The sequence below is a fragment of the Urocampus carinirostris genome, chromosome 16, assembly GCF_059441175.1.
Source record: "Urocampus carinirostris isolate Australia breed hairy pipefish chromosome 16, RoL_Ucar_1.0, whole genome shotgun sequence".
Classification (NCBI taxonomy): domain Eukaryota; kingdom Metazoa; phylum Chordata; class Actinopteri; order Syngnathiformes; family Syngnathidae; genus Urocampus; species Urocampus carinirostris.
This window is the reverse complement of record NC_142364.1, coordinates 35578392-35604591: the sequence shown is the minus strand read 5'-3', so window position 1 is coordinate 35604591 and position 26200 is coordinate 35578392. Positions and strand designations below refer to the sequence as shown.

At 40.3% G+C, this 26200-nt stretch overlaps 1 protein-coding gene across 2 annotated transcripts in view; it reads left to right on the top strand.

Moving 5' to 3' along the window:
- ajm1 (apical junction component 1 homolog) overlaps positions 1-25965 on the top strand; it is a 33020-nt gene extending 7055 nt beyond the window's left edge. For both annotated transcript variants that reach the window (XM_088319642.1, XM_088319641.1), the window contains exon 2: positions 18648-25965. In XM_088319642.1, coding sequence (XP_088175768.1) covers positions 18702-21842 — 3141 coding nt within the window. In that variant the 5' untranslated portion in view covers positions 18648-18701 and the 3' untranslated portion in view covers positions 21843-25965. The remainder of the gene's footprint in view (positions 1-18647) is intronic.
- Positions 25966-26200: the final 235 nt, after the last annotated feature.

Genomic DNA, 26200 nt, shown 5'->3' with positions numbered 1-26200 from the left:
TTGGCCCAATCATGAAACGTTCTGACCGTTCTTGCATTACATCATCCATTTCCCAATTCAAGCGACGGCAGTTTGCATGTGGATACGCAGAATAACCAAATCATATATTCTATAGTGATTCTGATTTGATGTGCACAAAAAATACATCAATTGCGACCACTATTTATTTTTTTTATTTTATTTATCAGGACATCTTACGATGTCTATTTGGGCTGCAGTGCACCAAGCTACAGGGGAAAGCCGGAGTTGACCTGCAAATCCATGCAATTCCATGATGTGGCCACTAGGCTAAAAAGAAGCTACTGCTGCCGTAGCAAACTGGATTTGCTTTTAGACTGCATATTGTATTTAGTTATCTTTAAAGTGTGTATGTTTCAGTGTACTGGGTCGGTAACCTTTTTGACCCAAGGATCCATAAAAAGCCATCATTTCAAAAAATGTTGAGAGAGCCACACCATACATTTCAAGACAAAAATTCAACAAAACAACAAACAAAACCACAAAACAGCCTAAGTTAATTCTTCAGCACATTTCATAGTGTGTCATTTGATGATTTGATCAAATCCATAAAAAATAATGCCAGTGCCCCATGTCAATATTAATACCACCTAAAACGTATCTCCCTTCCTCAGTTACTTAACGTTCCTGTAAAATTCTCCTAAAATCCCAATCCAAGACATACCTAAAGTGAATTCAATGTTGTTCTTGGAGAATCTGGACAGCTTTGGTCTCTCATGAAAGGTAACACACTGCAGTTTAGTCCTAAACTTAAATGATTCTTGCAAGTTCAGCTAACATTGCTAATTCTGCGTTGAAACATACATTAATATAAGGTTTTAATTCTCACCTGGATTTTTTTTGCAATCAAATGCTTCCAGATGAGTGAGGCATAGACTTACCTGGTACCTTGTCAAATTTGATCTCAATCTGAGAAACCAAACATTGTATTTTAAATATTTTTCGGTTAATTCTAAGCGTTTCCAAAAGTGTCCGTTTGGATACAACCATATTACAGCCATAAGACTTCTGCAATTTTTAGACAGTTTGAAAGAGTTGTAAATGTTTAACTTCTCTTTCGCATGGAAAGTCACTATGTGCACAATTGCGCGTAAAAATGGTGCGTAAATATAAAGTGGCATTACAAGCGTTTATTTGGGGTCTAATTTAAATACCCTTAAGGCATCTGTGTATTGTTCTATTCAAAATTTCATTAGCTAATCAATGTGTCAATTATCATATTTGAAGCTAGAGGGGCGACCTCTGTTTTGGCAGTACAGGCCCTTATAGAATAATGCGGGCTGTGGACCGTAAAAAAAAAGCCTGCAATTAGCTGAATGTTGTGCTAATCAAAAGGTTAGAGGTTAATGTCCATATTGGAAATAATTTTATGAATCTGTTTATTTGTAAACAGACAGATTGCAACAAGGAATGTGCAAATATGCTTTTAGGCGGATATTTTCATCAGTCGACATTATTGTGTGATTTGGAGTAAATATTTGACACGGTTGGATTCACTGGACGGTCCTGGATGTAACAAGTCCATATTTACGGGGAATCCTATAATCAGCTGACACCTAGGAGACGTTATAGGTCAGCTATGCGGCTTAATAGTTTTCGGGGATCTTGATGTTTTTGTGATGAAAACATTTTGAAATAGTCAGCATACATTGAATCTTGACAGAGTTTATGCTTTCCAATGATTTGTGGCATGATGTATTTCACTGACTGGAAACATCGTGAAATCATGTCTTTGTTTATCCAGCGGCCCATCGGAGGTTAACAGTGTTGAGGCTTACTTTGCCCATCATTTATGTCCTAAATAATGGTTTCAAAACAAGGGGCAAGTAAAGCAGTTTGTAAAAAGGTCACAAAATACTGCAAACAATAAGAATATCTTTGTATTTACCTTCGGCGCAGATTGCACTGAGCAAGAGAGAGAAGAGAGCGCCTTGCGCTGTGTGCAGAGTATTGCTCACCTCTACTGATCACCTATCAAATCGCTGAGTGGTTTGCTGGCATTTTCGGATGTTTACAGTTTTTTTTTGTGGGTTTTCACCGTAAAGGTATCTCAACAGTAAACTTACATAGTTACAATAGATTAGCTTTTTTAAAGGGTTCCTTAGCTAGCTACTAACAAAGCGATTATGTTGGTGTGACACCCTGACTAAACTGTAGTTGAGAATGTGTCCTTTATTTATTGTACTGAACTAAGAGGTAACTCAGTGTTGCTTTGACTTCGCATGTATCAAAAACGGGATCTTACCACCTGATTTTGTAACGTCACAAAGAAATGTGCAGTTGTAAAAATGTCATCTCCGTGCCATATGTACTCATGAAAAGAGCCATACGTGGCTTGCAAGTAATAGGTTCCAGACCACTGATTTAGTGACTAAAAGTGCTAAAAACGTAAATATGTACATTAAAAACGCACTGGCAAGGCACACACTCACCGTGTGAGGAAAGGGACCTGAGTGAAGCTCATCCACACTGATGGACAGGGAGAATAATGTAGCAGTCATCCATGACTTTCAAGTTTTGCACGCTCACACAGAGCAATTAGGTATGTTTCTTCTCAGTCCACCTGGCTCACATCCTGGTGCTGGAGGTCCTGGGCTGGTCCCTCGTATGGATTGGGCCACTGCTTTTTCCTTGCCCTCATGTAGGTTTTAGAACAGATGGTGCAATAATAGTCTGTAATTGGCAATAGTCTGATCTGTGCAGCCCTTTGAGACTCCTTGTGATTAAGGGCTATAGTATTAAACATGACTTGACTGTATGTGGATGGTTGCAAGTGGCTGCAAGAACTTTAAAGCCATGCTCAAATCAGCCACTGGCAATCGACACTTTGTCTTTGGCGTCATTGTGTGAGGGCACTTTTTGGAGGAAAACGCCAATGGCATTGAATATCAGATTCATATTCAGATTCAGATATACTCATGATTGACAATGTTGCCATTTTGTCTGCTCTTCTCGACAACGCATCCGTTCCAAATACAGAACACCGCAATGATGTCTCGAAACATTTATGGACATCCTTCTAGAGGGGAAATTAGTCACTGCAGACACTGTACGTATTTTGCCAACACCAGGTCTCTTTAGTCATGAAAAGGATAACTCAGTGCAACATTGTGCTGGAAACCGCTACATTTAGGACGGTCTCATTGCAATCGTTGTGGAGATCTGTCTCCATTTGAAGACACCCGATTCTAGTGTGCAGCTAACCAGCCGTTCTGTGAATTGCGTTCTTACACGTACTAATTTCGTGTTACTTTTGTGCAATAAAAATAAAACCATTCAACTGCAATTACTATACGTGTTATTAGGTGTGATGGCAATGCAACAAACAACACTAATTACTAACTGAGCTGAAAGCACAGTTGTAATGTGTTGTGAATGGCATTGCCACACAACTATTAATGTCTTCCAAAATATTATTATTAGTTGTGATGGCAATGCAACACACAACACTAATTACTAACTCAGCTGAAAGCACAGTTGTAATGTGTTGTTAGTGGCATTGCCACACAACTATTAATCTCTTCCAAAATATTATTATTAGCGAAGCAAGCACAACGAATATAATCCCCTGTTTTATCATTATTATTAGTTGTGATGGCTCCAGCAAGGCACAACGACATTGCCATAGTGTGTATACACAATGGCAATGAGTTGTGCTTGCGGCGCTTTTGGAGTACCCCTAAATACCAAAAATTCCGGCTCGACCGAGAATTGTTTGCTTCTATCTGGACAAGCGATACGAGCACCAAAAAAAACCAAGACCAAAAAAAGTCCCCATCTGGAAAAATGGGTTTTGAGAATCTCCCATCCGGAATACATGGGCCCATACAAATCAATGGGCAGCCATGGCAACCAGGGCTTTCCTGAGGGTAGTCATAGTAACCAGGGACTGTCCAGGGTGGCTTGAGGGGGCCTGACCCACATTACCTTTAACCATGGGTAAATGGTGAATTCCAAAGAGTGTATGCTAGCGAGAGGATGCTAACAGCTATGTGCGCCGCTAGCAAAGTGTTGGGCTGGCATAGCCAGCCCAAGTATTAGCGCACGCTAGCAGTAAATCTGTCGGTGATTAGTTGTATTAGCGATATTAGCGATGAGAGGTTGATGCTATGCTTACTCATGCTAGCTGTAAAAACTGTTGGCGAAAAATTGCTGGGATTGGCTGATGCTAAATGCTAACTGCTTCATGCTAAAAAAATTTGGTAATGGTAATATTTTAACGACTTCATATTTACAAATTATGCTAATGGGCTTATGTTAATGAGTTATGCTAATGGTTACATGCTAAAAAGTGATGCTAATGGCCAAATGCTAACTGTTTCATGCTAAAAAAAATTTGGTAATGGCTATATTTTTACGACTTCTTATTTACAAATTTTGCTAATGGCCTCAGGTTGAAGAGTTATGCTAACGGATACATGCTAAAAAGTGATGCTAACGGCTAAATGTTAACTTCTTCATGCTAAAAAATGTTGGTCATGGCAATGTTTTAACTACTTCATATTTACAAATTGTGCTAATGGACTTATGTTAATGAGTTATGCTAACGGATACATGCTATAAAGTGATGCTAAATGCTAACTTCTTTATGCTAAAAAAAATTTGGTAATGGCTATATTTTAACAACTTCATATTTACAAACTATGTTAATGGGTACGTGTTGATGAGTTCTGCTAATGGTTACATTCTAAAAAAAGGTGCTAACGGCTAAATGCTAACTGCTTCATGCAAAAAAAATTGGTAATGGCTATATTTTAACGACTTCATATTCACAAATTATGCTAATGGCCTCATGTTGATGAGTTAATCTAACGGATACATGCTAAAAAGTGATGCTAACGGCTAAATACTAACTTCTTCATGCTAAAAAAAAGTTTGGTAATGGCAATATTTTAACGACTTCATATTTACAAATTATGCTAATGGCCTCATGTTAATGAGTTATGCTAATGGATACATGCTAAAAAGTGATGCTAATGGCTAAATGTTAACTTCTTCATGCTGAAAAATTATTCTAATGCTAACATGCTAACAACTCAGCGAATTGAATGGGCTCAATGCATCGCGGATGGGTCAATTCAAATAGAATAGCTCATTCAATATTTACAACTTATGACATTCAAACCTTTTCACCAACAAATAAAGTCCTCAATTCATACATCGAAATTGAACAGCATCAAGATCTATCAAAAATGTTACACCCAACTTTCAGAATCATCGGCGTCAATGCCAGGTCGTATCAATTTCCTTTAATCCTAGAGGACAGATAACTAAATGTGAGCCCCATATTTTTGAGATGACAGCTGCAGGGCAGCCATTGTGTGGAAAATAGTGCCAAATTGCAACCCAGATTTGTCTTTTTGTCAATAGTACTGTGAAAAGTACTGTGAAACCTCTTATTTTGCTGCTGTTATGCATCGGCAAAAACTAATTTCTCTCAAGGGGTATCATAATGTTTCCAGAGGTCACCACGATGTTTTGTATATAGATCGCATATGTTGAACAAAAAGCAGCTCGCCGTTAGAAGATAAAGTCACACCAAATTTAAATCTGCAATATTTCTTTAGCTAGGTTTTGTGTCATGGCACCCCCTTTAAATACCAGCCAAATCAGTAAACATCTACTTTCATTGGGCCTCTAACACCTTCTGGCAGCCAAGTCGCGTACCACAGCTCCCTACCACCAACCATTCCAAGTAGTTGATTTATATCTACCATCTTGGCATTTTGCTCGTTTTATACAGATGTGGCCTTGAAGTTTTGCCTCTGCCCCAGGGTGTGTTTGTGTGGTTTTATATGATAAGATTTCTGCTGGTCATTTCTTTCTAAGTCATCTTTTTATACTTGAAAACATAGATAGATAGATAGATACTTTGTTCATCCCCGAAGGGAAATTCACATTTCCAGCAGCATCCCTGAGCTGAGAACAATCGAGAACAATCGAAAATAACACGGGAGCTGCTGGAGTGGCTGCCATTCGTGACGGCGCATAGGCATAACAAGCCCGTTTTGAGGGTGTTCAAGTAAATTCAACCCAAACTTCCCCCAAATTATAGCATTTTAAAAGCTCTCTTTCCCCGATAAAAGGGACAGGTTAGTCTTAAATATGAAAAACGCTAGATAAATTATAAAAAACTTACAAAACCAAATGTGAACAACTCAGCATCTGAAATACTCCACTGCCTTGAAATGGTTCAGTCCATTTGATTCCTAGCACCACATTGTAGCATTACTGTAGTATTTATGCAGTTGTATTTTTGTAGTATTTCCATTGTATAATTATTGTCGTAGTATTCTGTAGCATTTCTGTTATAACATCTGTTATATTATTTTTTAAGCACTAAGCATTTCTGATTTGTTTGATGATCATTGTGTATCTAGTTTTGTAATCAAGTTGTGTTATTTTTGTTACACAAAGAGACAACAGGGAGGGGAGTGTAAAATAGAAGAATAGAATAGAATATACCTTTATTGTCATTGTTACAAAATGGGTTAACATATTGTGACAACGAAATTGGGCATGACACTCCAGTTTTACACATTCACAGTGAGGTATGAGCCAAGAAGATAAGGAACAGAGAAGATAAGGTTATAAAACAAGGGGGATAAGGCTATAATTATAATTTACATTATATTTGCACAAGAAATGTCGGCATGTGGGATGTTACATACAGTGTTGTCGTGATACCGTTGGTATCGTAAGGGTTGTGCAATATTGCATTTGGTGCAAAGTCATCATAGTGCAAAAAAATTGTCAGCAAATGCATTGGTGCAAACATAGACATCATAGTGCAGAAAAAGGAAATGGTCAGACATTGTGCAAGGTGAGCAGTAAACGTAGTGCAGTCGACATGTGCAAGAACATAGACATGAGTACCATTATATTCGTATGAGGTAGTGTTGGCACGAGTTTTCAGTTTTTTGTGCAGTGTCTGTTTTGAGCAGTGAACAAACAGTGCAGACAGCATGTACGTGAGTACCATTTTACATTCGTGTGAGGTAGTTTTTTGCAACAGTTTTCAGTTTTTTGTGCGGTGTCTATTTAGGGTGGTAATGGCTGTGGGGAAGAAACTGTCTCTATATCTGTTTGTTTTTGCTTTGTGTGACCTGTAGCGCTTGCCAGATGGCAGCAGGAAGAGGTGGTGGCCGGGGTTAGAAAAGTCCTTGATGATGTTTTCTGCTCTGCTGAGGTAGCGAGAGCAGGCAATGTCCTCCAGACTGGACAGAGAGCAACCGACGATTCTCTGGGCTGTTTTGATGATCCTCTGGAGCTTTTTCCTGTCTGCTGCTGTGCACCCAGCATACAGTACAGTACAGTACAGACTCAATGTAGACAGAGACATACAACAGAGACAGAAACAAAAAAATGTAAAAATAATGGCTTGCTAAAGAGCAAAATTGGGTCAGTATGTCAGCTCAATAGGGCGTGTAAAAGATTTTTCGTGTCACTGATGTCCTATGCTCCTTTAAAGCGAAATAATAATTTAGCCGGGGTCAGCGAGCATTGAGAAAGCTCTGTTTTTAGGGTGCATTGTGTTTTTTTTTTCTCAGGAGATACTGTGCAACTATGTACACATCAGTGCTTGCCGAACCCACCACGTATCCATCAAGATATGTAAGGAACAAGTCAGTAGATGTAACGTTTTCGCTCAGAAAACTTAATTTCCAATAAAAAATGTGGGTTTTATTTAAAACATAGTAACGAAGTAACGCAGCAATGACTCATGTCAGACGGTCATGCGGAGGACTCCTCCTGGGTTTTTGCGCCTATTTATTGAGCGCAAATTACGACGCGAGTCAGTCACGTGAGGGCTAAAAACGGGCCTCATTTACCTTCGGTCAGGTGACATGAGGAAGAAACGAGACAGACCTCGATACAGGCTCCATTTAACCACACCCCTTTTATGCTGGGCATGACTTGCAACCCCAGATACATTCATAACATCACTAGCGACGGGTTGAGCTCCAGTCCGTACCTTAGGAGAGATATGGTGTTGAAATCCAGCAGGATGGCCTTATGAGGCAGCTGTCGGGCAGGCATATAGGCGCATGTTGGTCTACGATTACGCAGTGAAGGACTGATACGGACTGTATTTATCTTATGATTTCTTAACGAGGATGGGCTGCAGCTGGTCTGATTAAGATTGCTGCCAGCTGCGTGCTCTTGGGGTGTAACAGAAACATCACGATTAGTCTGAAACAAGATACCCAAAAACTATAAAGCCGGCGTAACTCACCCAAAAGTGCTGGTAACTTCTGCTCATGACACAATTCCCTCCAAATATGGTGTGTTTACATTCATGAAAGTCCACTGAATCCAAGCATGTAAAATATTTACCACAAAACACACAATAATGCTGACGGATAAAACAAAGAATCCACCTAAAAGCATTTCTGATTTGATCATTTTGTAATCCGTCTGGGTCGCTCCATTACTCCCCTTTTAAAAAAACAGTTGTGTTAGATTATTTTCAATACTTCTGTTATCCCTCGAAGTTTTGATTGAAAAAAACAACAACTTCTATTTCTGTTCATAGCACTTGCAGTAATTTGTCACGGTTGCCATGGTGCCAATTGGCCCCGCCTGTGTGGCACCGTCTGCAGCTTGTTGACAGATTGGCTCCCTGTTTTTAATCTCGGTCCTGTCAGTCCCCTTTTGCAGGTCCGTCTGCGAATCTGTTTTTACACAGCAACCATTTTTTCCCCTGTCCTGTTTTTTTGCTCCTGTTTGTCTCCCAATATGATCTGTTTTGATCTCAACCACGTCTGCTCTCCCGTCCCGAATTACGACCTGTTTTGATCTTGACCATGTCTACTCTCCTCTCCTTGCTTTTGACTTGTTTCCGATCCAATCACGTTTTTGCTCTTCTACCGACCCGTTTTTTCCGTTCCCGACACCCCCATCGCTCGCCTCGCTAGAGTGGCAACACAACATATGTAACTGTAGCCAACCCCCCCTCAGGGGAGGCAACTGACGACCGACCGATCGCCCTGGGATTGGCCCTGTAGAACCCCCAAAGGAATTCCGGATCAGCCAGTTAGGACTAGGGGATCCAGTTTCTCTTCTCCAGGGCAAAACCCTACCAATCTGAAAGGTATTGGAAACCCCGGCCCCGACAACAAACATTCAACAGCCTCTGGCCAGACCTGGTCGCCGTTAGAATGTGTGCGTGGAGAACCAGGCTGGTGTTCAGCTGGGTTTAGAGATCTGCAGGACGCAGCTTCAAGTTGGGACACTTGGAAGACCGAGTGTACCTTGAAGTACGCAGGGATGATGAAGTGTACAGCAGAGTGGTTGATAATACGTTCACCCTGAAGGGTCCCACGAAGCGGGGTTCCATCTCTCTAGCGGAGGTCTAAGTGGTTTGGAGGGTGAGGTCACAGGCCAACATCAAACCTTCTGTCCTGGTTAGGAGACAGGTGCTGGTTTTCTCCAGGTATTGGCACTGTGACGGGCATGCTCTGTGGCATGTTAGAGCGCTGCCCGTCTGATCCTCTAAACACGCCAGCAACACCAGAGGTGGGCTTGGGTGGACGGAATGGCTACCTCCTGCTCTTGTTGAGAAAACCGAGGAGGTTGAAAGCCCGGGGAACACTGCAAAGGGGACAGTCCAGTGATCAAGCTCTCCATAGTTTTCAGGGAGTGCTTTACCCAATGGAAGGTAGGTGGCCCAGGAAGTGGGTCGTTGGGAGGCGACACATCGGAGGTCAGCTACGACCGCCTGGTTGGTCAGCTCCATCCATCTGTTGGTCTGACGATGGTACCCTGATTACGGAGTAACCTTGGCCCCGATCCCTTTGTAATAGGCCCGTCATACTTTGGATACAAACTGAGGACCACAGTCAGATACATTATCCTTTGGGATACCGTGTAGTTTGACTACACGGAGCATGAGGAGAAGGCACCTTGACTGTGTCTGGTTACTTTTCCTGGCAGCGAGAGGAAGACACCTTGGGGGCGCCGGGCTAAACTGTCTTGGCAGCGAAGGTAAGGTTTCTCGTCCGCGCCTGAGTAACCTGGCCTGGCAGCGAAGGGAAGGCCTGTGTTTTGTGTCCCGGCAAGGGTCAACCCTCAGCCATCTCATCACCACAGCCTCAGTAAAAAATTGTTTTGGGTGGACAGAATGTCTACCTCCTTTTCTTGTTGAGAGAACAGGGGAGGTTGGCATCTGGTATCCGGCCCTTAAGAGGTGGTTATATTAGGGTCTGGCATATCTCCAACCACCAGAAGGCCCCAAATAGCGTTTTGAACTGAGTACCAGTGTGTCAAATTATCACGCAGCTGTGCCCAATCACCCTGAACCCTTTAAAAGGATATTTTTGTTCGGCAAACACTGTTGACTCATTTTGAGTTTTTCTGTCATCCTCAGTGTCATTTATTCTTCCATGCCAGGTTTATTTGTTACTTTGTTACTTTATTCCTTGCAGTTTCCATTTCCAGTTTCAGTCTTGTTTAGTTTGAACTTTGTTTAGTTTGTTTGGTTTCTAGTTTTTTGTTTGGACATTTTTTTAGTTGGTTTTCTGTCCACTTGTTTATTTGGTACTTTGGTTTTGATTTGTATTAATTAAAACCATCCTCTTTTTGAGAACCTCTGCCTGAAGTTTCTGCCCCGTCTACATGGTTTCATCATCCACAGCCCAAAACTTAACAGCAGTAATATTTTTGTAGTAGTTCTTTGGTATTTTTTGTAGAATTTCTGCAGTAGTATTTTTGTGTTGTTCTAATTACATTAGTTGTATTTGACTAGTGTTTCTGTATCATTTTTGTAAAAGTATTTTTGTATTATAGTTTGACTGTAGTCATACTTTTGGAATTTTTCTGTTGAAGTATTTCCATGGTTGTAGTTCTGTTGTGTTTTTAGTTATTTGTCACATAATTGTAGCATTATGTATGTATTTTGCAGTACTTCTGTAGAAATACTGTAGCTATAGTTGTATTTTGTATTATAGTATTACTGTATTGGTATTTTTTTGTATTGATATCATATTTTTTCTTTTCAAAATGAAAATAATATATTAAGTTCCTGTTTTTAAGAACTAAATTTGATATATCGATACATTTCATGTGCAAATGTCATGATCACAAATACACCCTACCCCATTTATTTAATTTAAACTTATGAGAAACACGGTGCACTAGAAATGTGTCTTTTTCAGTATAATAAAAATAATAGAAATACTTTTATGACGAATGAAAAAAAGTCAAGAGTAAACTTTAAAAAAAAGACGTTTAAGGAAAATACAATGTCCACTAGGCAGCACGGCGGCGCAGTGGTTAGCGCTTGTGCGGCACAGTTCTGAGGTCGTGGGAACCTCCTGCGTAGGTTCAAATCCAGCTCCCGGCCTTACTGTGCGGAGTTTGTATGTTCTCCCCGTGCTTGCGTGGGTTTCCTCCGGGCACTCCGCTTTCCTCCCACATTCCAAAGACATGCATTTCAGGTGAATTAGCCGGTCCAAAATTGTCCCTAGGTATGACTGAGCGAGTGAGTTGTCTGTCCCTGTGTGCCCTGCGATTGGCTGGCAACCAGTTCTGCCCACTGCCCGGAGATGGCTGGGATGGGCTCCAACCCCCCCGCGACCCTAATAAGTATAAGCGGTACGGCTAATGAGATGAGATGAGACAATGTCAACTACAAACCTAAAATACCCGCACAGTAATTTAAAATAAAGTCAGTAATGCAAATAAAGTGTCAGTTGTCTCACATTGGCTTGTTGCATAGTGACAACTGATTTACAGGTTTATGTTCAGTTTCTTGGGTGAGCTCAGGGTGAGCTTTTTCATGTGTTTATGTGACCTTGTGGTGTTGCCACAGTAGCCCCTTCACCACACAAATGACACCTAGCATTGTCATTAGTTGAGAAAAATGTCCATACAACAGAGCGTTTCTTGTTGGCCTGTTAGGTTTAAGTCACCAATATTTTTAATAAAACACTCTGAAATAAAAGAAGACATAGAGAATCGGTCATTGAGAATTGGTTATTTTATTAATCATTATAATGAGAGCGACGGAGACCGGGCTGTTACAAATCTCCTCCTCACTCTGAACAAGTCCCCGAACCCTCCCTTCTAATATTAAGATTCTTGGTGAAAAACAACTTGAGTTATGGCATGCACAGGTCAGGGTGCACCCACTGGAATGTGAAACAGACAGAAACAAAAAAAACAACTCATGGCCTTGAAGAACAGCTTACGGCTGAAAACTATACAAAAAGGGCTGAGAACATTTATAACATATTAATGTCAACTGTAGGATAAATATATGTATATTAATTCCAACATTCCCCCCTTTGTTTATCCAACTGGTGATATTAATACTTCATTCAACTGTCACTTTGCATTACGATTTTCAACAGAGAAATCATGAATAAAACAACAGTTGTTCTACTTAGAGGTTTCCGTCATAATCACCAGGATCTGAGTAAAAATCAGGAAAATGCAGAGACAGGTTATCATCATCAACATTTGTGTCATTACTATTTTATCACCTTTTTTGCGGTTAAGATAGCTGTATATGTGTTAAAATGAGCATTCAACCTGTAGATCTGCAATTCCTCCTAATACTTCCAGAGTTGTGGACAATCTTCACTGGTTTGAGACGACTGCAAACTATAATTACAGCCCCCTTTGTAGCCAGACTTCCTCTGAAAATTTCGTTGAGGAACTACAGCTCTACAGCAGGTACCACAATGCTATTACAATGACGCAAATGAGGACGGTTACGGCGTATGCTAAGATAGAAATAGTTATTTTAGTTGTATTTAATTACTTTCTTACAATGTGTCAAATGAACCCATATGCTTCGTTCTGCAATCTTTACTGCTGTGCCTGTGGTTAACAACACCTGGTAGGGCCCTTCCCACTTAGGTGAATGCCAGTGTGTTTCTTTATGCTTTTTATCAAGACCCAATCTCCTGGTTCAACTAACTGGCTTTCCTATTCTTTCGGGAGAATTGATTAGGACATCATTGGCGGTTTTGATGCCGTTTTTCATGAGCATGGCCACCGTTAGGCACCCCCACGCCTCCTGGCATGATGATGTGTTGCTTGTAGATGAGGTGACACCATCCAGTTGTCCACATTGGACTGCACCTCTTTTCGGATGTGGCAAGCTAACTCCTTCCCTGAGATAACAGCCTCCTGTCTCGTGGCGGACGTGTGTAGGGGACACAGCTGACAGCAAGAGTGCTGGCACACTCCCCAAAGTCCTGACCGCTGCCCTTGGGAAGAAAAGTTAAGTTTGAAGCTCCCTGGGCTGACAGAAGTCCGTCATCTGTTCAGCAGGGGTCACCATCTCCTGTATGGATGAGAAAAGCTGAAGAAAAGTTAAGTTTGACGCTCCCTGGGCTGACAGAACTCCGTCATCTGATCAGCATAGGTCACCATCCCCTGTATAGATGAGAAAACTGAATGAATACTGTTGAATTTAATATTTATGGAAAGCTATAGTTGGGGAAAAAAGGATAGTTAGAAGGAACTCAATTTTTTTTAAATGGTTTATGTAAACCATATCTTATTCCCCCTTTGTTATGACTTTCCTGGCTCAAATTAAAAAAAAACAAATTCATTTATAGATTCGTATATTTTTTTAAGTTGTCTTTATATTTGTTATAAGTGAAAATCAAAATCCCCACTATAAGTTTCCATATCCATCTTGAGCATTATCCCAAAACTCCAACTCGAAGATAAACAATTTATTTTTTAAATTGATAGTTTTAAATCACAAATTTTGCTTTTTCACTAATTTAAGTCACTGAATCAGTTTAACCATTATTCTTGTCAATATCATTAACCCTGATTTAAGTGATTGAGTGTTTTCTCTTTTGTGGATTGATCATATTCGAGAAAAAAATTTCTATGCACTTTTTATTTGCATTTTCTTTTGATTTTCAATGTGTTATCTTGCTGTTGGCCATTCCCCTCGAGGCAAATGACCAGTGTAGATTGTTAAATTATCAATTCAGCAAAAAAATCGTTTTTATTGTTATGATTCACTCTTTGCTTTGCCTTTTGTAAAAATCATAACCTATATATTATCTTTTCAGTCAGTAAATTTGTTCAAAACAACAGTATTTTGCAAAGAAAGCAGGTAATTCACGCTCAAAGTGAATGATTTTGCCAAAAATGAAAAATACCATCCAAAAATGTTCTCAGTGTGGGCGATAATCTAATGGTGAATGGTTATTTTTGATTGGTGAAATTGATTTTTGTTAATCAATTTGACAAACATTGTAACTTTGTTATATCACAACATTTCTTTTGTGTAATATTTTTATATCCGTCCGAATTTGTAATTTGAATCTCAAAAAACAGTTATATGGAGAGCTTATTCAGAAGACAATTTTTCATCAATTTCGGACAAAACAAGGTTTTAACTTTTATTTTACTGAATGTCTCAAAACTTCCCCCCTGAGTTAAAACCTAAGTTCACTATCTATGAATACGAGGGAAATAAGACAGCATTTATACATTTGTAAGATTAATTAAACAATCTTCCTCAGTACATTTACACTTTGTATTAACAAGACTCTAACTTCAAGCAGACGTATTCTTGAAGGTTGTTGACTTTCAGTCTTTGATTTGCGTATTCCACATTACATTCACCATTTGAATGTTGCTTTTGGCCCATTTTCGAAACGTGTCGATGTCAAACACGAAATGACTTTATTGTCTTTGGTTTTAGTTCCACTGACTGACAGGTATCTCCTGTTAGCTGTCTGAAAAGCAGCTGGGATGTGCTCCATCACCCCCTTGATCTGGTTGTTGATGAGCGCAGCCTCTGTCTCTGTAATTTTAATTTTCTAATAGGGGTGGGTGCTCTGTCTTCTGCCTCGCAGGCTAAATGCAGCTGTATCCCAGGTAGGGAGGGGTGCTAAAAGTGGGCCTCTCCGTACCACACTCAGGCATGAACAAAATCTTCCTCATCTTGATTGAAAAGAGTGTTTATTCTTAATTTCACACGAACAGTTTTGCGAAACATTGTTGCCATGGTAACACGCGCTTTGTCAAGAAAACAATAGTCTATTTCTTAACATACATAATGTAAGAAAGAAAAAAGAAAGAAAATGAAAATATTGACGGCTTTTTTTCTGGAGATAATAGAAAGAAAAAAAGAGAAAGAGAGAACGAGAGAGAGAGAGGGAGGGAGAGATAAAGAAAGAAGGAGAGAGAGGGAAATAGAAAGTAAGAAAGAAAGAGAAGGAAATAAAAAGTAAGAAAAAGAGAGAAGCAATAAATGTCATGATTACTGATGTGGGGCAACTGATTCTGCTTCGTCGGCGCCAACAGCCGCGGCCGCTGATTGGCTGCTTCCTCTTTTTTAAACCCCCGTTTTCTTGACAACACTTGTCGGATCGTTTGTGAACATACACAAATTACAACAAATTTCCTCCTTCTCAATAAAACTGAGTAAAACGAACGTCACTGTCTGTACTGTGGCGGGCGAGGACACCGGGTTTCATCCTGCCCGTCAAAAGGGGGAGCTCACCGAACGGTTGGAGTCTTCCGGTTGAGTTCAGTCCACACCCCGATATCCCCAACCGAAAGGCCAATGCTCATGGTTCACCTTCGGAGTCCTGGGTCAACCCAGTCCTTGTTCGCCCTTGTGGACTCAGGCGCAGAAGTCAACATCCTGGACACAGCCTTAGCCCGGAGAATGGGGTTAAAACATGTTCCCCTTCCAACCCCAGTTCCTGTCCAAGCTCTGGACGGTCATCTTTTTGGCACGACAACGCAAATTAAAGAGCTAGTGGAAATGAGACTCTTCGGGAACCACCGCGAGCGGATAAGTTTCCACCTGCTCTCTTCCCCCGGTCAACCCATGGCGGGTTAAGCACAACCCTCACTTCGACTGGCGGACGGGGGCGGTTCTGGAGAGGGGGCATGAATGCCACCAAACCTGTCTGCACACAGCCTACTACTGCAATGCCCGAGGTTACCGTCTGCTTGCCTGTCTGCCGGTCAGACTTGTCCGTCCACCTGCCTGCCATGCCAGTCTGTCCACCTTCCATGCTTGTTTGTCCGCCGGGCATGCCCGTTTGTCGCCTTGCCATGCCCGTATGCTTGCCTGATTCACCTGTCCACCTGCCAGTCCGTCGGCCTGCCATGCCTGTCTGCTTGCCTGTCTGCTTATCAGACCCGTCCGTCCGCCGGCCTGCCATGCCCGTCTGTCCACCTGCCATGCCTGTTTATCGGCCTGCCACGCCAGTCTGCTTGCCTGATTCACCCGTCCGCCTGTCTAGCTTGTCCGTCTGCCTGCAAGACTCGTCCGCCCGCCTGCCCGACTCATCATCTGTCCGCCTGCCCGACTCATTGTCCGTCTGCCTTGTCACCTAAACCGTCTGTCCGCCTGCCCGGTTCGCCAGCCTGCCTGCCTGCCCACCGGTCTCGACGTCCGTCTGCCCGCCTGTCTCGATGTCCATCTGCCTGCCAGCCCGGATCGCCCGTTGGCTTGTCTCGACACCAGTCTGTCCCGATGCCTGCCTGCCCGTCTGCCTGCTTGCCCGTCTGCGACATCCGGCTGCGACATCGGGCTGCAACACCCAGCTGCGATATCCGGCTGCGACATCCGGCTGCGACATCTGGCTGCAACACCTGCCGGTCTGCCCAGTCCCCTCCGGATCCTGCTTCTGCCACGTCCCGGATGCTGATGATGGGGCATCGGTCCACTCTGTGGAATATTGAATTTTGGTTTTCCGTTTTGGTTTTTGAGTGCCTGTTTGTTTTTAGACTACTGGAGGCAGCCTGATGCTGTTGTGGGGCATCGACTCGGTCAGTGAATTACTTTTGTTTTTGGTGTTGGTACTCTTTTGTTTTTCTCTTTTGGGGACTTCTGGAGCCGTCCTTTGAGGGGGGGTTCTGTCATGATTACTGATGCGGGGCACCTGAGTCTGCTCCGTTGACGCCAACAGCCACGGACGCTGATTGGCTGCTTCCTCTTTTTGAAACCCCCGCTTTCCTGCCAACACTCGTTGGATCGTTTGTGAACCTACGCTACACGTTAGGTAAACTCTTGTGACTCCTGACTCTATCCTGCCCTGTTGTTTTGTCTGATTCCCGTCACTGACCGTTTTTCTGGACCCGTTTGTGTTTTTGCTCCTCCATCCCGGCCACCGATCTGTTTTTCCTTACTCTCGTCATTGCCTGCGCTCGACACAGAAGTGCCACTTCTGCGTTTCCAGCGATTTGCTACCCGTGACCGACGATCCCCAGATCGTGGGTGCAAGTCCTTTCCTCCTTCTCAATAAAACTGAGTCAAACGAATGCGATTGGGTCCCGTCTCTGTTCCTGGTACGAGAGAGAGAGAGAGAGAGAGAGAGAGAGAGAGAGAGAGAGAGAGAGAGAGAGAGAGAGAGAGAGAGAGAGAGAGAGAGAGAGAGAGAGAGAGAGAGAGAGAGAGAGAGAGAGAGAGAGAGAGAAGAGAGAGAGAGAGAGAGAGAGAGAGAGAGAGAGAGAGGACGAGAGAGAGAGAGAAGAGAGAGAGAAGAGAGAGAGAGAGAGAGAGAGAGAGAGAGAGAGAGAGAGAGAGAGAGAGAGAGAGAGAGAGAGAGAGAGAGAGAGAGAGAGAGAGAGAGGAGAGAGAGAGAGAGAGAGAGAGAGAGAGAGAGAAGACATAATTTAGGAGTTCCACAGATAATGTACATTACAATAGGGTTTTCTGTGATTCATTTTTAGTTATTATTTAGGTATGTTTGTATAATATTTATAGTTTTGCTAACATGTGTACTGTATATATAGTGCTGTTAAAATAAGTGCAATGTGACTAACCACAATATTTCAGGTTTTAGTATATTTTTTATCGATACATATGCCAAACAGGTTACCAGTAGGTGCAGTAGATTCTCAGAAAACAAACAAGACCCAGCATTCATAATAGGCACACTCCGAAGGCTGCAATTTCGCAAATAGTTCAAAGAGGTGTGTAAAAAACATTGTCTGCTGTTGACTGTGCAAACTCAATACTATTTTGTATTTCCAAAAAAAGGTAGGCTTCAGCAATCCTAATATTTTGTTGCACGACCACTTTGTTTTATGACTGCTTCACATCTGTGTGCCATAGAGTCAACCAATTTGTGGCACCTTTCAGTTGTCATTTCACTCCATGATTGCTTAACAACATTCTACAATTAATTTACATTTCTTGGTTTTGCTTCACAAGCAGCATTTTTGGTATCACTCCACAAGTTCTGGATTTGATTGAGATTTGGGGATTGGGCAGGCCACTCCATGACATTAAATATTATGGTTTGGAACAAAGACTTTGATGATCTACTGGTGTGTTTGGGGTCATTGTCTTGTTGGAATACCAATTTCAAGGGCATGTCCTATTCAGCAAAAGTCAACATAACCTCATCAGGTATCTTGACATATACAATAGGATGATCCCTGGTATGCGATTAATGGACCCCAGAGTAGGAAAACATGCCTAGACCCTGATACTCGCACCATTATGTTTTACTGTCTTTAATGTGTACTGAAGTTTGAATTCAGTTTTTGGGTGTTGCCTCAATAGAAAATGTTCTAAAAACCAGGGATATTCCGGTTAGTCACATTGCACTGCTATTGTTTTAAACAGCACTGTATTGTGTATGTATGTTTGTTTTTTTATATATCGATGTATTCTTTTTTTTTAGGCAACATCAACAAATGTTGAGCAAAATGAAGAACAGTAAAGGAGTCCTTTAAAGATGACACTCACAGGATCACCTGACCTATTGGCATCAAGTTTGCATCAAGGCATTAAAGTTACTCCCAATTCTTCACAATTCAAATACCTGCAACCACCCAACGAATGTACATCCTTTCATGATAGGACACTGGATAACATTAAAGGCAAAGGCAACAAACAACAATGTCCTGTCTTTGGATTTAACTCTCTACAGTACCCCAAACGAAGAGATCCAATGTATTCCCCAAACAAACAGAAGACTGACAGACATGGTGCCCTGGGCCACCGTCAGAAGTACCGCTTTTCTTCTCCAGACATATTTACCTATAGATTGACATCGCAACCTATTAATGCACGTATGAACAGTGAGCACGAAAGAAGAGCTCGATCAAAAAGTGCAACCAGAGCCCAAACTAATCTTACTCCTATATCATTTCCTTCCTCAGGACAAAGAACAAGGGATTCACAATGGACCATTGGAGAATCGCACCTGAGAACTGATATATCCCCACATAGAGCAAATAAAATTAATTTACATGAAATACATCCTGTTGGAATGCAACCTCAAATAAGTAGTAAGAATAGATATTCACCTCATTATTCAGCTCATATGTACGAGGAGGCACCATTCGATAAACCACCAATGAGCCCTCACGTTAGATGTCGGATGGATATTAAGCCAAATAATCCAACTTTACATCACGCTGGAAAGAAACAGGCCCAAATTCCTTGGGAAAGACACAACAACTGGGGAGGTAAGAGCCTGACTGTGCCCCGACACTTCTCATATTCTAGAACAGCAATGGAAGCTGATTCGTTTGGTAAAGAGAATCTGCAAATTCCTCCAAATTCCTGCAGTCTGCCAAATAAGTATACAACAGAAGTTCCTTCTGGATATGAAATGGGAAGCAGAACTCATTCAAGTCCTAACACGCCAATCCAGATGTTTTATGAAGATGACCCTGGTAGATTTGTTACCACAACCGCCCCTCAGCCGAGATCTTATTATCACGATCAAGATACTACAAAACAAACCTTTAAAGTGCAGTATTTACATAATCAAAGAGGACAAACTATGCATGATATGAAAACAAGACCATACTGCAATGAAATGGAACACTATCCATACAATTTACAATCAGTGTATCCAAAATTCTACACAGCAAACGAGCCAGGACCGTATATCATACAACCACAAACGTCAAGAATTTATCATTGGGATGATCCAAGATCTTATCAAATTCAGAGTGTTCCTCCAAAGTTGTATTATTCACATGACATACACACCATGCCACCACAACACCATATGCCTGCAATGGCCCATTATACAGAAAACCAAAAAAATGTGCGAATAGATTCGGCACACACAAACGATTTGTACAGTTCATATGCTTCTGGATATTCCTCTAATCCAGCAACATATGAACCCCAAGCCGCTTCTGCCAGAGTCCAACAAGAAGATGTAACAATGTCTTGGTATTGTAACCCCTCTGCAGAATCACAAAATATTGCCACAGATTCTAAATCCTATTCAAGATCACTGGATGATATTCTCAACTCACATTCAGAGAAGGAACAACCCCATCCAGTTCAACGTCATCAGAGTTGTAATGATCTGGATCCAAGGAAACCTCTAGTGGCTTCAAATGACAAACCGCAGCCAGTGGTAGTCAATCTCTCCACTTCACCAAGACGTTATGCAGCTTTGTCTCTGTCTGATAACTCTTTGATTGACCAAAGCCCTCCATCGATATCAAAGAACCCAATGAGCAAGCGCTGGTTAATAACGCCTGAGATAACAATCACCGATAATGAATTTCGTACTAGCAACCTTAGGAAGGAAGAAGGAAAGTCTGCCAGTTGGGACATTTTGGACTCTAATGGCATAGAATATGACATTAATGCCTCAACCAAAGAAAAGCCACATGACAACTCTCTTCAGCAAAGTCTTGAACAACTTGATGAACTGCTAGCGGATCTTGTGACTGATTACAGATCGCCCAGTCGAAGAGCAAGTGAGGACATACTAGACCAGCTGAAAAAACTAATTGATGAAGAAGAGGAAGTATCTCTATCAAGAAAGAGCTCAGAGGCTATTGTGGAAGGGCCACCTCCACTTGACAAGCAACCCACGTCAGTACGAATAAATCCCCATTCGTTTCAAGATTCGGATAGGGCAAGCGATGCGCTTAAGTGTGCGGCAGAGTGTTCCCCGGATCAGAGCCCAGACGAAGACGATACAATGATGTGTTCCAACAACAAATGCCGCCGAACTGAGACTCTGTTCAATGCTTGCCTTTACTTCAAATCCTGCCACAGTTGTTACACCTATTACTGCTCTCGTAACTGCCGCAGAGAAGACTGGGACGCTCATAAAGAAAGTTGCGTTTATGGTAGAATTGGCAGTTCTTGTCGACATATCATCAAACATTGTCGTGAGACTTTAGAAATCCACAAAGCCTTTTCCCGTCTCGCCAAAGTCGGGTATCTTTCTCGAGGGAGAGGCATACTCTTCCTTGGCTTTCCAAACACTGTGTCTTCCAGTAACTTTTTGCAGGCGGGGCTTGATAGTCTACCTATGTCACCTACATATTTGTCTCTCAGAGAGCTTGAAAGTTTTAAAGACAACCTGGGAGAGTACTGTAAAGAACTGCAAGCTGCTGGAAAAGAATATGACCCAAATGAATGTTTTGTATTGAATGTATCAGTTGCTGTCGCTGAACAGATTTCTGATGGACCTTCGCCAAGGAACCAAACTCCTGCAGTAAGAAAATATGCAAAAGTTGCTCTAGCTTCTTTTAGCCCTGACAGAAAGCTTCACGTGAAACAAGGTGAGATGGAAACCTTGATCCTAACTCCACCACCAGGAACTGCAGATATTGACAAAACAGGAGAAGAGGGAAGGAAGGCTAGAGAAATATGTTTTATCCATATACAACGCGAGTTAAGGATTCGGGGAGTATTTTTGCAGCATGAATACCCACAAGTGTATCGGCAGCTCTGTGAGTTTGTAGAAAACAACTTAAGATTCACCCCCACGACTATTTATCCCACTGATAGGAGGACAGGTAAACAGTTTTTGTGCATGATCATGGCTGCTTCTGAACCACGCACGTTGGATTGGGTCGAGACGCCGCATCTCCTTGATGACATAATTTAAAGCAGGGGTCTCCGATGAGGTGCCTGCGTGCACCTCACCCTGGTGTCCGCGGACCTGTTCTGAAAATAGCTCACCGGTGTGGGGTCAGTGTGATTTACTTGTAAAATTATTTTTAGTGGTTGACAGAGTCTATTAGACCTTACTTCCAAGAATTAAACTGATAATAGCATAGTAATAACATGATACATTTTTTTTAGAATTTCAAATAAAGAAATTACAGTTTATAGACTTCATGGACAAAAGAAATCTATTCAAGTATTGATGATTATTTTTTAGCAATTAATTAAGAGAGTAGAATGAGAGTCTATGTATATATTAAACACAAGTATTTATTTGTCTTTAATTGATTTATTTGACATAAAATACAACAAACTAAATTCCAATGTATGGGTTTAATAAAGCGAATGAGAAAAAAAATGTGCAGTTTTTTTAGCCAGCCATCAAACGTTTTAGCTTACAACCTTTTTTTGCAAGCTATCTAATTAGGTTTTTACATTTTTTGCATGTTATCTACCTAACATCTGATCTTTTTTGCTAGTTATCAAACATAACTTTTTACTGTTTACCTGTCTAGCTAACTATAAAGAAAACGTTTTAGCTATTCAGCAAGCCATCTAGCTAAGTTGCTGTCTTACAAATTCACATCAAACTGGGTGCCCTTTGCACTAATTAGTAAAAAAAAGTAGGTCAACGCTTGAAAAAGGTTAGAGACCCCTGTTTTAAATGGATATGTGTGTTTGGATCACATTAACTATACTAGAGAATTGTACAGATTATTTTTTTTTTAGCACACGGAACAGTTTTTATGTAAGGTGGGATTACCTATATATTGACTGATTTCTGTTACATGTACAACATATTTCCTTCAGAAGGAATGTACCAATACTTTACATTTATTTAGGTGAAAATGTTTATTATTGTGTTTGGGACTTAAAGGGGAAATTCTATGCAAAGCTTATTCGTGGTTTAATGACCACATTACATACACAGATTTGTACTGCTGATTACTGTTATCATATATTTGAGTGCAGTTTATCTTGAACAACCACAAAACAAGATATGGCTCAATATGGTAATATGAGCCATTTAACAAGCTATCTGGTTAGCTTTTTACATTTTATTTGCATGCTATCAAGCTTACCTTGTTCCTATTTTGCTAGTTAACAAGCTAAATTTTGGCCTCCTTTCTAGTAAATTAGCTAGGTTTGTTTTTCTATCAAACTATTTAACTCTTTTAGATTGCTATCTGGCTCCCTTTTAGTTTTTCTCTACGTGTTTACTCTTCTAGAAACAAAAAGTAGCTCTCAGCTTGAAAAAGGTTGGAGACCCCTGTCTTAACCACATATTCTCAAAGATTACCCCAAGCCTCTGCTTTTACGAAATTGTATTATATTACTTATTCTAATTTACGGACTACAAGCCAATACTTTTTCACTACATTTTAAACCAGGGGTCTCAAACTCTATTTACTTGGTGGCCGCCAGAGACAGGGTCGAGCTGTGGTTGTGCCAAATGGGATTTTCCACAAAGAAAAGCACTGATAAAAACATCTCACTGTTCTTAAACAGCCTTTTAAAATAATTTTATAAAAAATAAGATCTAAAAAAAAAGAATATGTTAATCTAACAATCATTTATCCATAATCCATACTCCCAATGACTGTATAGTGTTTAGTGCTAACGATTGGTGAAGAAAAATTCGCTTGTTGAAAAAATAATTCAAATTCAAATAATGTGCAAAAATAAATGAACTTATCTTATAAGTGTGTATTTTTTAATTACTTGTAGGTCGAGAGATTTGTGTTTATTAAACACAACAACAGGCTCATCTAAAGGAAGCTGATTATGTTGTCTGCCATATTGCTTACCCTTCCAAAAAACAAGAAATGTTTCTTTTTCTTTTTTCTTTCTTTTCTCTCCTTTTTTTAATTTTTCTTTTTTTTCATTGATGTCTTTTTCAAACTTGGTGCTTTTCTTTTTTACTTTGTTTTTTTGTCTAATTATTCCTCTTCTTTTTCAAGGTAACACGGTTTGTTTTGGTCGCTTTGAGGTTTTTTAACCTTTGTGCTTTGCAGGACTCATTTGGAGTTCCACGACACTACACAGTACAGCAACGTCTAGTTGTCAAATAATAAACAGCATCCCTTTAACTTTCATATTAAGGCAGTGGCCACAAACTATTACCCCGAGGGCCGCATTTGGTCCCCGGATTGTGTGTTTGGGACCTGTGTTTTAAACACTGCGGCTTTCAATACGGAGTGGCTTTTCTTTTTTTATGGCTAAACCGAGAAAAATAGCGAGCTGCTCTTTTCACATCACATGCGCTTTAAATACAAACCACTGTGGTGCAGTCTAGAAACATTAATTAGGGTTTGTAAAGGTGCTTTGAATGCTTGAAAATGCTTGAATTTTAATGTTTTGTTTTCATGGATTTAAAAGTGCTTGAATTTTGGGTGAAGTGCTTAAACTGCTTGAAACTGTTGCTATTGCCATATTTCTTGACAGGCTAACTCTATCGAGTATAGACAATGCAATAAATGAAGTAGAAGTATAAAAAATGTGTGTGGCTCTCCAAGAGGACATCTCCATTTAGAGAACCGCCTTTTTTGGCTCAGCTCATTGAGAAGAGCCTGCTCATTTTGCTACGAAACATCTCAAGGTTCTTTTTTATTATATATTTTAAATTATAATAAAAAAATACACACCAAATTATTTTGTAATTAATAATTTCATACTTTTTTTCAGGGGATCCCGAAAAACACATGAAACACAGCTTTTCACACACTGAACAGATTGAAAGTGAAACAAAAACACAAAAACCCTGAAAATGCAAAAAAAATGATAATTTAAATTAAAAATGTTAACTCTTCAGTGCTATAAATATATGGTAAACAGCTAATTTTTACAAAAGTATTTACTATTTTATTTTAACCGATTTAGACACAGATCCACTAAACCCGCACTAAAAAAGTAATTTAAAATAAGTGAAACAAAAAGCAAAACATCAGCAGTCTCTAAGATTGAATGCACTCTGCTTCTGAGAAATATGAGTTCAAATTTGGCTTATTTTTCTGCATTTTATGCACTCAGTAGTCAGTGACTGAGCCAAGCTGCGTGTGCATTGTTGAGGCAGAATGTACGAATTCATGTCAATTAATAGCAGCCCATTGACACAAAAAGATCGTATATAGGAACATCCTGAATAGCACAAAGTATGTGCAAGCAGCAAGATAGCAACTTTATTTTAGTCATCAAAGTCAACAGAAAATATTGTTTTGATTGGTGCCAAATTTCTTCCTTTGGGGGTACTGGGTTTATTTATTTTTTTAAATGGCCTTGAAGGGCATGAAAAGTGCTTGATTTGCCTATAAAAAATTGTAGGAACCCTTTTGCCAACACTATTTATAAAATTCATGAACAAAACGGTAGATTTGACTGTACTTTATCTATCTATGATATGTGCGGCATACTCACAATATTTCGACTTTTTCACCTACAAATGAAGGCCTCAATTTCTACATTCGAATTCAGCAGCAGTGCAAGTTATCAATCAAAAATGCTAAGCTTTTCTTTCTGTATCTTTGAGGTCAATATCAGGTCGCTGAGCTTCCCCTTAATCCTCGAGAAACAAGTGAATGCAATGTGGCTTATTACTGCTGGAGCAACCAATCTCGTACTATTTTCTACAGTATGGTTTCATTCTTAAATTTCAAAATGCAGCTTTTAATGGACATGCACACTGTAGTCCAGAATTTCCGGTTATTATTACATGCCAATTTTACCCCAAAAATATATATTTTTAAGATTGCATAGGCAGTCATATAATGTAAACGTGAATAGGACAGGATTATTGTGTCATTTGGACAGGCAAAAGATGTAGTAAGCCCATTTATGCCATATTTGATATGTGCTCCCTATCATATTTGTTGCTTACAGAACATCGATTTAGGTTTTTTTTTTCATTTTATTGAAACAATGCCCACCACGTTTACCATGAAAATTGAAATTTTAACTTTGAACATAAACTACTTCAAAATAGACTAAACCTAATACTGTAATTGCAATGTGCTCACATTGCATTAAAAAATTGTCTTTATAACAAAATAAAGATATGCCACAATAGACACTGTGTTAGTACCATGAAATATTTGATTTACGTGTTTTCTGTAATGTTATGCATTGTGCTTCTGTTTTTTTTCAATTGTTTGACATTTTTTACAATATAAAACATGCCACTGCTTTTTTGTTGCCCTTGTCTGTCATTCAACACATGTAATGCTCTAATTACATCTAGCGTCAAGCTACTTTTGTTATTTATTAGTGCAAAGGGCATCCAATTTGATATATATACTGTATCTA